The 13186-nt window shown below is 45.6% G+C and overlaps 1 protein-coding gene across 1 annotated transcript; it reads right to left on the bottom strand.

Moving 5' to 3' along the window:
* Positions 1-4550: 4550 nt before the first annotated feature.
* On the bottom strand, positions 4551-5348 carry LOC123760799 (uncharacterized). The gene is made up of 3 exons (XM_045746585.2): positions 5283-5348; positions 5014-5185; positions 4551-4789 (listed from the first exon to the last, which is right to left on the bottom strand). The coding sequence occupies exons 1-3, from the start codon at positions 5346-5348 to the stop codon at positions 4551-4553; spliced, it is 477 nt and encodes a 158-aa protein (XP_045602541.2).
* Between the last annotated feature and the right edge of the window lie 7838 nt (positions 5349-13186).

Genomic DNA, 13186 nt, shown 5'->3' with positions numbered 1-13186 from the left:
CCGTGTGGCCTTCATCCTTGGGCATTTATCTGTGTTGCCTTAATCCGTGTGGCCTTCATCCTTGGGCATTTATCTGTGTTGCCCTAATCCGTGTGGCCTTCATCCGTGTGGACTTTTCTCATGTGGTCTTCATGCTTGTGGCCTTTCTTCTTGTAGTCTTCATCCGTGTGGCCTTCATCTGTGTGGTATTTATCTGTGTTGCTTTCATCAAGGTGGCCATCATCTGTGTGGCCTTCATCCTTATGGTCTACATCCGTGTGACCTTAATCCTTGTAGCCTCCATCTGTGAAGCCTTCGTCCGTGTAGCCTTCATGGGTGTGGCGTTCATCCGTTCGGCCTTTTTTTCCATGTGGTCTACATTACACGTGGCCTTTATCTTTGAGGCCTTCACCCATGTAACCTTCATCCGTGTAGCCTACATCCGTGTGGCGTTCATCCATGTGGTATTTCATCTGTGTTGCCTTCATCCTTGTAGCCTTCATCTGTGTGACCTTCATCCATGTAGTCTTCATCCGTGTGGCCATTTCCCATGTGGTCTTAATCCGGTTTACCTTCACCCTTGTGGCTCTTCCCATGTGGCCTTCATCTGTGTGGCCATCATCCTAGTAGCCTTCATCCGTATGGCCTTCATCCCTGTTGCCTAAATCTATGTGGCTTTCGTCCGTATGGCCTTCATCCTTGAGGCCATTTTCCATGTGGAATTTTTCCATGTAGTCTTTATCCGTGTGGCCTTCACCCGTGAGGCCTTCCTCCGTGTGGCCTTCATCCATGTTACCTTCATACATGTGGCCTTCATCCGTGTGGCCTCATCCTTGTATCCATCATCTTTATGTCCTTTATCCATGAGGCGTTCATCTGTTTGGCCTTTTACCATGTGGTCTTAATCCGTGTGGCCTTCATTCATGTTACCTTCATCTTTGAGGCCTTCATCCTTCTAACCTTCATCCGTGTAGCCTTCGTCTGTGTTGCCTACATCCGTATGGCGTTCATCCATGTGGCCTTCATCAGTGTGGACTTTTTCCATGTGGTCTTCATGCGTGTGGCCTACATTCTTGTGGTCTTCATCCGTGTGGCCTTCATCCGTGTGCCTTATTCCGTGTGGGCTTCATCCTTGGGCATTTATCTGTGTTCCCTTCATCTGGGTGGCCTTCATCCGTGTGGCCATTTCCCATGTGGTCTTAATCCGGATTTCATCCTAGAGGCTTTCATCCATGTGTCCTTCATCCGTGTGGTCTTCATCCTTGTGGCCTTCATCCGTGTGGCCTTCATCATTGTGGCCTCATCTGTTTGGCGTTCATCCATATGGTCATTTCCTTGTGGCCTTTTTCCAAGTCTTTCTCATCCGTGTGGCCTAAGTCTGTGTGGCCTTCATCCGTGTGGCCTTCTTCCGTGTGACCTTTTTCCATGTAGCCTTCATCTGTTTGTCTTTTATCTGGGTTGCCTTCAACCTTGTGGACTTATTCCATGTGGTCATCATTCATGTAGCCTTCTTCCATGTGGCCTTCATCCTTTTTGCCTAACTTCATGTGGCCTTCATCCGTGAAGTCTTCATCCGTTTGGCCTTTTCTATGTTTTCTTCATCCGTGTGGCCTTCATCCTTGTGGCCATCACCCATGTGGTTACCTTACCTTGAGGTTACCTAGAGGTGCTTCCGGGGCTTAGTGTCCCCGCGGCCCGATCGTCGACTAGGCCTCCTGGTTGCTGGACTGATCAACCAGGCTGTTAGACGCGGCTGCTCGCAGCCTGACGTATGAGTCACAGCCTGGTTAATCAGGTATTCTTTGCAGGTGTTTATCGAGTTCTCTCTTGAACACTGTGAGGGGTCCCTTATGTGTAGCGGAAGCGTGTTGAACAGTCTCGGGCCTCTGATGTTGATAGAGTTCTCTCTCAGAGTACCTGTTGCACCTCTGCTTTTCAACGGGGGTATTCTGCACATCCTGCCATGTCTTCTGGTCTCATGTGATGTTATTTCTGTGTGCAGGTTTGGGACCAGCCCCTCAATTATTTTCCACGTGTAAATTATTATGTGTCTCTCCCGCCTGCGCTCAAGGGAGTACAGATTTAGGCTCTTTAGTCGGTCCCAGTAATTTAGATGTTTTACTGAGTGGATTCTAGCAGTATAGGATCTCTGCACGCTCTCCAGGTCAGCAATTTCTCCAGCTTTAAAAGGGGCTGTCATTGTGCAGCAGTACTCCACTCTTGAGAGCACAAGCGTTTTGAAAAGTATCATCATCGGTATAGCATCTCTAGTGTGAAAAGTTCTTGTTATCCAACCTGTCATTTTTCTTGCAGTTGTGACGGCTACTTTATTGTGTTCTTTAAAGGTAAGGTCTTCCGACATGAATACACCCAGATCCTTTACATTGCCTTTTCGTTCTATGTTATGATTTGCCTGAGTTTTGTACGTGGTTTCTGTTTTTATATTTTCTATTTTTCCGTAACGCATGAGCTGGAACTTATCCTCGTTAAACACCATATTATTTTCTGTAGCCCATAGAAAGACCTGATCTACATCTAATTGGAGGTTTGCCGAGTCCTCTATGTTGCCAACTCTCATGAAAATCCTAGTGTCATCTGCAAAGGATGATACAGTGCTATAGGTTGTGTTCTGGTCTATGTCCGATATGAGGATGAGAAAAAGTACTGGAGCAAGCACAGTACCCTGGGGGACTGAGCTCTTCACGGTTGATGGGCTGGATTTTATTTTGTTGACTATTACACATTGGGTTCTGTTAGTCAGGAAATTGTAGATCCATCTGCCTATTTTCCCGGTAATTCATTTTGAACGCATTTTATGTGCAATAACACCATGGTCACATTTATCAAAAGCTTTTGCGAAATCTGTGTAAATTACATCAGCGTTCTGTTTGTCTTCCATAGCATCTAATGCCATATCATAGTGGTCCAGCAACTGCGACAGGCAAGAGCGCCCTGTTCTGAAACCATGTTGTCCGGGGTTATGGAGATGCTGTGATTCCATGTATTTTGTGATCTTACTTCTTAGCACTCTCTCAAAAAATTTTATGATGTGCGATGTTAGTGCTATCGGTCTGTAAATTTTTGCCTCTGCCTTATTTCCTCCTTTATGGAGTGGTGCTATCTCTGCTGTTTTTAGTATGTCAGGGATAACGCCAGTATCTAGGCTTTGTCTCCACAGAATGTGAAGGCCTGCGATAGTGTTTTTTTACAGTTCTTGATGAATATGGAGTTCCAAGAATCCGGGCCTGGTGCAGAGGGCATAGGCATACTGTTTATGGCTTCTTCAAAATCTAGTGGGGATAGGGCGACGTCTGATATATGATTTGATGTTGGTATCATATCCATGAAAAATTCATTTGGGTTATCAATCTTTAGTGCATTTAATGGCTCGCTGAAAACAGAGTCGTACTGCTTCCTCAGTAACTCGCTCATTTCTTTGTTGTCATCGGTGAAAGTTCCATCTCCCTTTCGCAGGGGCCCGATACTAGATGTGGTTTTTGATCTTGATTTTGCATAGGAGAAAAAATATTTCGGATTTCTCTCTATTTCACTGATGGCCTTTTGCTCTCTTTGCCTCTCCTGGGTTTTGTATGATTCTTGTAGCTTGAGTTCAATTGTTTCTATTTCTCTACCTAACCTTCTTCGCCGTTCTTGAGATAGGGTGCGACTCTCAAGTTGTTCCGCGATTCGTTTTCTTCGCCTATATAGGGAACGACGTTCCCGTTCCAATCTGCATCTCTTTCTTTTTTTTCTTAGGGGTATGCGGTTTGAACATATTTCTAGTGCTACTGAGCCTATTTTTTCCAGGCACTGGTTTAGGTTTGCATTTCCTAGTTGTTCTTCCCAGTTTATTTCTGTGAAGTCTTGATTTATTTGCTCCCAGTTTATCCGTTTATTATTGAAGTTGAATTTGCTGAAATCTCCTCCACCGGGAATCTGGACTGGTTTTGAAGGTCCATTCCCCATGGTTGTCAGAACTTCAATTAAGTTGTGATCTGAGTAACAGGTATTTGTAATCATTATGTTCCCGATCAACTCATCATTATTAGTGAAAATGAGGTCCAGCGTGTTCTCCTTCCTAGTTGGTTCTACTATTTGCTGGTTTAAGGCAAACCTATTGCACATCCGTAGCAGGTCATTTGCATGTGCCTGTTCATTTAGGCTACTTCCAGGTATTCTTTCTGATAATACTGTATTAGCCAGGTGCTTCCATTTCAGGTGCCGTAGGTTGAAGTCCCCAAACTTGATGATGTTCGGAGCTGGATTTGTGAGGTTTTCCAAGCAGTGCTCTATTTTCATTAGTTGGTCTTTAAACTGCTGAGGGTTTGCCTCCGGTGACTTATATACAAGGACAACAACTACATTTGGCCTTCATCCTTGCTGTCTTTTTCCGTGTAGCCTTCATCCTTGCTGTATTTTTCCATCTGTCCTTTTCTAAGTGGCCTTCATCCGTGTGGCCTTCATCCGTGAGGGGTTCATTCATGTGCATTTGTTCTTCATCTTTGTGACCATCATCCGCATTGCCTTCATCCTTCTGGTCTTCATCCATGTGGCCTTCGTCCTTGTGGTATTCATCTTCGTGAACCTTCGTGCTCGTGACTTTCAACCGTGTGGCCTTCATCTATGTGGCATACATCCATGTGGCCTTCATCCGTGTAGCCTTCATCCGTGAGGTCTTCATCCTTGTGGTCCTTATCCGTTCGGCCTTCATACGTGTGGCCTTCATCCTTGTAGTCTTTTTCCATGTGCTCTTCATCTGTGTGGCCTTCATCAGTGTGCTCTTCATCCGTGAGGCCTTCATCCGTGTGGTCTTCATCATTGTGGAACTTTTTTCATTGTGGCCATTTTCATTTTCAATTCATTCATTCACGGATGAAGGTCATTCATTTTCAGTGTATCCTTCATCCATGTAGTATTCATCCTTGTGGTCCTCATCTTCGTGACGTTCATGCTCGTGCCTTTCATCCGTGTGGCCCTCATCCTTGTGGCCATAATCCAAGTAGTCTTCATCCTTGTAGTCTTAACCCTAGTGGCCTTCATTCTTGTGGCCTTCATCCTTGGGGCCTTCATCTATGTGGCCTTCATCCGTGTGGTCTTCATCCTTGAGGCCTTCATCCTTATGGCCTTTATCCATGTGGCCTTCACCCTTGAAGCCTTCATCCTTGTCGTCTTCATCCTTGTGGTCTTCATTCGTGTGGTCTTCATCCTCGTGAATAGATCCATGTGGCCTTCATTTATGTGGTCTTCATCCATGTGGCCCTCATCCGAATGGCTTTCATCCTTGTGACTTTAATCCTTGTTGCCTTCATCCATGTGGCCTTCTTTCTTGTGGTTTTCATCCGTGTGGACTTCATCCATGTGGCCCTCATCCTTGTGATCTTAATCCTTGTGGTCTTCATCTGTGTCACCTTTATCCATGTGGCCTTCATCATTGAAGCTATCATCTGCGTGGCCTTCATCCGTGTGGCCATCATCCACGTGGTCTTCATCCGTGTTGTCTTCATCTTTGTAGCCTTCATCCATGTGGCCTTCATCCTGATAGCGTTCATCCATTTGGCCTTCATCCTTCTGGCCTGCATCCTTGTGGCCTACATCCGTGTTGCCTTCATCCTAGTGGCGATTTCCATGTGGCCTTTTTCCATCTGTTCTTCATCCGTGTGGCCTTCATCCCTGTGGCCTTCATACGTGTGGCCTTTATCGTTGTTTCCTAAGTCCGTGAAACCTTCATCCATGTGAAATTCATAATTGTTTTTTTCATGTATTCTTCATCCGTGTGGTCTTTTTTCCTTGTGTACTTTTTCCATGTGCTCTTCATCAATGTAGCCTTCATCCGTGTGGCTTTCATTTTTTTGCCTCATTCCTTGTGGCGTTCGTCCGTGTGGCCTTCATCCGTATGGCCTTTTTCCATGTTGTCTTCATCCGAGTGGACTTCATACATGTGGCCTATAACCTTGTTGCCCTTTTCCATGAGGCGTTTATCCATGTGGGCTTCATCCTTGTAGCCTTCGTCTGTGTAGCCTACATCTGTGTGGCGTTCATCCGTGTGGCCTTCATCTGAGTGGATATTTTCCATGTGGTCTTCATGCGTGTGGCCTTCATTCTTGTGGTCTTCATCCGTGTGCCTTATTCCGTGTGGCCTTCATCCTTGGGCATTTACATGTGTTGCCTTCATCTGGGTGGCCTTCATCCGTGTGACCATTTCCCATGTGGTCTTAATCCAGATTTCATCCATGTGTCCTTCATCCGTGTGGTCTTCATCCTTGTGGCCTTCATATGAAGGCCAGTAGTGGTATGGTAGTAGTGGTGTACTAATAGTGGTTTGGAAGTAGTGGTGTAGTAGTAGTGGTGTACTAGTAGTGGTGTGGTAGTAGTGGTGTAGTAGTTGTGGTGTACTAGCACTGGTGTGGTAGTAGTGGTGTGGTAGTAGTGGTGTGGCAGTAGTGATGTGGAAGTAGTGGTGAGGTAGTACTTGTGCTCTCTAGAGTGGAGTACTGCTGCACAATGACAGCCCCTTTCAAAGCTGGAGAAATTGCTGACCTGGAGAGCGTGCAGAGATCCTTTACTGCTAGAATCCACTCAGTAAAACATCTAAATTACTGGGACCCACTAAAGAGCCTAAATCTGTACTCCCTTGAGCGCAGGCGGGAGAGATACATAATAATTTACACGTGGAAAATAATTGAGGGGCTGGTCCCAAACCTGCACACAGAAATAACATCACATGAGACCAGGAGGCATGGCAGGATGTGCAGAATACCCCCGTTGAAAAGCAGAGATGCAACAGGTACTCTGAGAGAGAACTCTATCAACATCAGAGGCCCGAGACTGTTCAACACGCTTCCACTACACATAAGGGACCCCTCACAGTGTTCAAGAGAGAACTCGATAAACACCTGCAAAGAATACCTGATTAACCAGGCTGTGATTCATACGTCAGGCTGCGAGCAGCCGCGTCTAACAGCCTGGTTGATCAGTCCAGCAACCAGGAGGCCTGGTCGACGACCGGGCCGCGGGGACACTAAGCCCCGGAAGCACCTCAAGGTAACCTCAAGGTAGTAGTGGTGTACTAGTTGTGGTGTACTAGTGGTGGTGTGGTAGTAGTGGTGTGGTAGTAGTGGTGTACTATTTGTGGTGTGGTAATAGTGGTGTACTAGTAGTTGTGTACTAGTAGTGGTGTGGTAGTAGTGGTGTGATAGTAGTGGTGTACTAGTAGTGGTGTGGTAGTAGTGGTGTGGTAGTAGTGGTGTGGTAGCATTGGTGTGGTAGTAGTGGTGAGGTAGTAGTGGTGAGGTAGTAGTGGTGTGGTAGTAGTGGTGTACTAGTAGTGGTGTACTAGTAGTGGTGTACTAGTAGTGGTGTGGTAGTAGTGGTGTACTAGTAGTGATGTACTAGTAGTGGTGAACTAGTAGTGGTGTACTAGTAGTGGTGTGGTAGTAGTGGTGTACTAGTAGTGGTGTGGTAGTAGTGGTGTGGTAGTAGTGGTGAGGTAGTAGTGGTGAGGTAGTAGTGATGTGGTAGTAGTGGTGTACTAGTAGTGGTGTGGTAGTAGTGGTGTGGTAGTAGTGGTGTGGTAGTAGTGGTGAGGTAGTAGTGGTGAGGTAGTAGTGGTGTGGTAGTAGTGGTGTACTAGTAGTGGTGTACTAGTAGTGGTGTGGTAGTAGTGGTGTACTAGTAGTGGTGTGGTAGTAGTGGTGTGGTAGTAGTGGTGAGGTAGTAGTGGTGAGGTAGTAGTGATGTGGTAGTAGTGGTGTACTAGTAGTGGTGTGGTAGTAGTGGTGTGGTAGTAGTGGTGTGGGTAGTAGTGGTGAGGTTAGTAGTGGTGAGGTAGTAGTGGTGTGGTAGTAGTGGTGAGGTAGTAGTGGTGTGGTAGTAGTGGTGTACTAGTAGTGGTGTACTAGTAGTGGTGTACTCACCTAGTTGTACTCACCTAGTTGTGTTTGCGGGGGTTGAGCTCTGGCTCTTTGGTCCCGCCTCTCAACCGTCAATCAACAGGTGTACAGATTCCTGAGCCTATCGGGCTCTGTCATATCTACACTTGAAACTGTGTATGGAGTCAGCCTCCACCACATCACCCCCTAATGCATTCCATTTGTCAACCACTCTGACACTAAAAAAGTTCTTTCTAATATCTCTGTGGCTCATTTGGGCACTCAGTTTCCACCTGTGTCCCCTTGTGTGTGTTCCCCTTGTGTTAAATAGACTGTCTTTATCTACCCTATCAATCCCCTTCAGAATCTTGAATGTGGTGATCATGTCCCCCCTAACTCTTCTGTCTTCCAGCGAAGTGAGGTTTAATTCCCGTAGTCTCTCCTCGTAGCTCATACCTCTCAGCTCGGGTACTAGTCTGGTGGCAAACCTTTGAACCTTTTCCAGTTTAGTCTTATCCTTGACTAGATATGGACTCCATGCTGGGGCTGCATACTCCAGGATTGGCCTGACATATGTGGTATACAAAGTTCTGAATGATTCTTTACACAAGTTTCTGAATGCCGTTCGTATGTTGGCCAGCCTGGCATATGCCGCTGATGTTATCTGCTTGATATGTGCTGCAGGAGACAGGTCTGGCGTGATATCAACCCCCAAGTCTTTTTCCTTCTCTGACTCCTGAAGAATTTCCTCTCCCAGATGATACCTTGTATCTGGCCTCCTGCTCCCTACACCTATCTTCATTACATTACATTTGGTTGGGTTAAACTCTAGCAACCATTTGTTCGACCATTCCTTCAGCTTGTCTAGGTCTTCTTGAAGCCTCAAACAGTCCTCTTCTGTTTTAATCCTTCTCATAATTTTAGCATCGTCCGCAAACATTGAGAGAAATGAATCGATACCCTCCGGGAGATCATTTACATATATCAGAAACAAGATAGGACCGAGTACAGAGCCCTGTGGGACTCCACTGGTGACTTCACGCCAATCGGAGGTCTCACCCCTCACCGTAACTCTCTGCTTCCTATCGCTTAGATACTCCCTTATCCACTGGAGCACCTTACCAGCTACACCTGCCTGTCTCTCCAGCTTATGTACCAGCCTCTTATGCGGTACTGTGTCAAAGGCTTTCCGACAATCCAAGAAAATGCAGTCCGCCCAGCCCTCTCTTTCTTGCTTAATCTGTGTCACCTGATCGTAGAATTCTATCAAGCCTGTAAGGCAAGATTTACCCTCCCTGAATCCATGTTGGCGATTTGTCACGAAGTCCCTTCTCTCCAGATGTGTTACCAGGTTTTTTCTCACGATCTTCTCCATCACCTTGCATGGTATACAAGTCAAGGACACTGGCCTGTAGTTCAGTGCCTCTTGTCTGTCGCCCTTTTTGTATATTGGGACCACATTCGCCGTCTTCCATATTTCTGGTAGGTCTCCCGTCTCTAGTGATTTACTATACACTATGGAGAGTGGCAAGCAAAGTGCCTCTGCACACTCTTTCAGTACCATGGTGAGATCCCATCTGGACCAACCGCCTTTCTAACATCCAGATCCAGCAGGTGTCTCTTGACCTCCTCTCTCGTAATTTCGAACTCCTCCAAGGCCGCCTGGTTTACCTCCCTTTCTCCTAGCACAGTGACCTCACCCTGTTCTATTGTGAAGACCTCCTGGAACCTCTTGTTGAGTTCCTCACACACCTCTCTGTCATTCTCTGTATACCTGTCCTCGCCTGTTCTAAGTTTCAATACCTGTTCTTTCACTGTTGTTTTCCTTCTGATGTGACTGTGGAGTAGCTTTGGTTCGGTCTTGGCTTTGTTTGCTATATCATTTTCAAAAATTTTCTCTGCTTCTCTTCTCACCCTGACGTACTCATTCCCTGGTTCTCTGGTATCTCTCCCTGCTTTCTGGTGTTCTGTTATTCCGGAAGTTCCTCCACGCCTTCTTGTTCAGTTTCTTCGCTTCCATACATGCCCTATTATACCATGGATTCTTTTGTTGCTTCTCGGATTTTTCCCTTTGGGCCGGGATGAACCTGTTTACTGCCTCCTGACACTTTTGGGTAACATAGTCCATCATACCCTGTACAGACTTGTCTCTGAGGTCTGTGTCCCAAGGTATTTCACTTAGGAACTTCTCATCTGTTCATAATTCCCCTTTCGGTATGCCAGCCTTTTGATTCCTAGTTCTTTTTGGGGGGAGATAAGTCCTAGCTCTACCAGGTACTCAAAGTTCAATACACTGTGGTCACTCATTCCCAAGGGCGCTTCCATCTTAACTTCCCTTATATCCCATTCATTTAGGGTAAATATCAAATCAAGCATTGCTGGTTCATCTTCTCCTCTCATTCTTGTTGGCTCTTTGGTATGCTGGCTTAGAAAGTTTCTTGTTGCCACGTCCAGCAGCTTAGCTCTCCATGTTTCTGGTCCTCCATGCGGGTCTCTGTTCTTCCAATCTATCTTCCCATGGTTGAAGTCTCCCCTAATTAGTAGTCCAGATCCATTCCTGCTAGCAACAGAAGCTGCTCTTTCTATTATGTTAATGGTGGCCATGTTGTTTCTATCATATTCCTGTCTAGGTCTTCTGTCATTTGGTGGTGGATTATATATGACTGCGACTATAATTTTTTTCCCTCCATTTGTTACAGTACCTGCTATGTAGTCACTGAAACCTTCACAGCCCTGAATATCCATCTCCTCAAAATCCCAGCCTTTTCTTACCAGCAGAGCTACACCACCCCCACCTCTTCCTTCCCTCTCTTTCCGCATAACATAATAGTCCTGTGGAAACACTGCATTTGTTATTGTTTTCGTGATCTTTGTTTCTGTGAGGGCTATTATGTCTGGGTTTTCCTCTAGTACCAGTTCTCCAAGCTCATTTGCTTTATTTGTAATTCCATCTATGTTAGTGTACATCGCTTTGAGGCTCACTTTCTTCTGTCCCTTCTCAAATCGCCTCCTTGGTGAGTGTTCTGCTGGTGGGGGAGGCTGTTCCATGGGTGTGAGGACCTGTGAGGTGGGTAACAGGATCTCAGAGGATACTGGAATGAGGGGCGGGGGATCCAGTGAAGGGGGAGGGACAGGGAGGGTATGGGGTACCTGGTTGATACCTGGTTGATGGGGTTCTGGGAGTTCTTCTACTCCCCAAGCCCGGCCCGAGGCCAGGCTCGACTTGTGAGAGTTTGGTCCACCAGGCTGTTGCTTGGAGCGGCCCGCAGGGCCACGTACCCACCACAGCCCGGCTGATCCGGAACTTCTCTTAGAAAACCGTCCAGTTTTCTCTGAAGATGTCCACGGTTGTTCCGGCAATATTTCTTATGCTCGCTGGGAGGACGTTGAACAACCGCGGACCCCTGATGTTTATACAGTGCTCTCTGATTGTGCCTATGACACCTCTGCTCTTCACAGGTTCAATCTTGCATTTTCTTCCATATCGTTCACTCCAGTACGTTGTTATTTTAATGTGTAGATTTGGGACCTGACCCTCCAGTATTTTCCAGGTGTATATTATTTGGTATCTCTCTCGTCTCCTTTCTAGAGAGTACATTTGGAGAGCTTTGAGACGATCCCAATAATTTAGGTGTTTTATCTCGTCTATGCGTGCCGTATATGTTCTCTGTATTCCCTCTATTTCAGCAATCTCTCCTGCTCTGAAGGGGGAAGTGAGTACTGAGCAGTACTCGAGACGGGACAGCACAAGTGACTTGAAGAGTACAACCATTGTGATGGGATCCCTGGATTTGAAAGTTCTCGTAATCCATCCGATCATTTTTCTGGCTGACGCGATATTTGCTTGGTTATGCTCCCTAAACGTTAGATCGTCGGACATCATTATTCCCAAATCCTTGACATGCTGTTTTCCTACTATGGGAAGATTCGATTGTGTTTTTGTACCCTGTATTATGTTTCAGATCCTCATTTTTGCCGTACCTGAGTACCTGAAATTTATCACTGTTAAACATCATGTTATTTTCTGCTGCCCAATCAAAAACTTTGTTGACATCTGCTTGTAGTTTTTCAATGTCTTCAGCAGAGGTAATTTTCATGCTGATTTTTGTGTCATCTGCAAAGGACGACACGAAGCTGTGGCGTGTATTTTTGTCTATATCAGATATGAGAATAAGGAACAGTAGCGGTGCAAGGACTGTACCTTGAGGTACAGAGCTTTTAACATCGCTTGGACTCGATTTTATCTGATTGACTGTTACTCTTTGTGTTCTGTTCGACAGGATATTGAGTATCCAGCGTCCTACTTTTCCAGTTATTCCCATTGACCTCATTTTGTGAGCTATCACCCCATGATCACATTTGTCGAACGCCTTTGCAAAGTCTGTGTATACAACATCGGCATTTTGCTTTTCTTCTAGGGCTTCTGTGATTTTGTCATAGTGGTTGAGTAACTGTGACAGACAGGATCTTCCCGCTCTAAATCCATGTTGTCCTGGATTGTGCAATTCATTGTTTTCCATAAAACTAGAAATTTGATTCCTAATCACTCTTTCAAACACTTTTATTATGTGTGATGTTAGTGCAACTGGCCTATAATTTTTTGCCAAGGCTTTACTCCCCCCCTTGTGCAACGGAGCTATATCTGCAGATTTAAGTGCTGCTGGTATCTCCCCTGTATCCAGGCTCTTTCTCAATATTACGCTGAGTGCTCTCGCTACTGGTACTTTACATTTCTTTATGAATATTGAATTCCATGAGTCAGGCCCAGGAGCTGAGTGCATAGGCATATTATCAATTTCTCTTTCAAAGTCTTCCGAGTTTGTGGTAATATCCGTTATATTATCTGCAGCTTGAATGTCATTCATAAAGAAGCTGTCTGGGTCATCAACTTTCATGTTGTTTATTGGTGTGCTAAACATAGCCTCATACTGGCTTCTTAGAATTTCACTAATCTCTTTGTTGTCCTCTGTGTACGTACCTTCATTTGTAATTAACGGTCCAATACTGGTCGAGGTTTTGGATTTTGATTTTGCGTATGTGAAAAAATATTTCGGATTTTTCCTTATCTCTTGTATAGCTTTCTGTTCCAATTCCATTTCCTCAGACTCATATGATCGCTTCAACGTTTGTTCTATTTCCTCAATCTCCCTGCTTAGGCTTGTTTTCCTTGCTTGTGATAGTTGTGTCTGCCGAAGCATTTCCGTTATTTTTTTCCTTCTCCTGTACAGTCGTCTCCGTTCTCTTTCTAGAGTGGTCCTCTTTCTGCCCCTCCTCACAGGTACGTGCTTCAAGCAGACCTTGTAAGCTTCAGCTGTCAGTTGAGCTATTCCCTGTGTGGG

The sequence above is a fragment of the Procambarus clarkii genome, chromosome 21 (assembly GCF_040958095.1).
Source record: "Procambarus clarkii isolate CNS0578487 chromosome 21, FALCON_Pclarkii_2.0, whole genome shotgun sequence".
Classification (NCBI taxonomy): domain Eukaryota; kingdom Metazoa; phylum Arthropoda; class Malacostraca; order Decapoda; family Cambaridae; genus Procambarus; species Procambarus clarkii.
Note: the sequence above shows the minus strand (reverse complement) of the source record. Positions and strands in the feature narration are given on the sequence as shown.

What these genes read in the sequence shown, in the direction of transcription:
- LOC123760799 (XM_045746585.2), bottom strand. Translation starts at nt 5,348, where the DNA reads ATGAGGGCCACATGGATGAAGTCCACACGGATGAAAACCACAAGAAAG. An exon ending in AGAAGGCCACATGGATGAAG is followed by an intron (nt 5,186 to 5,282) that starts GCAACAAGGATT and finishes TCTATTCACGAG; the next exon opens with GATGAAGACCACACGAATGA. An exon ending in TGAAGGCCACAAGAATGAAG is followed by an intron (nt 4,790 to 5,013) that starts GCCACTAGGGTT and finishes ACAATGATGAAG; the next exon opens with ACCACACGGATGAAGGCCTC.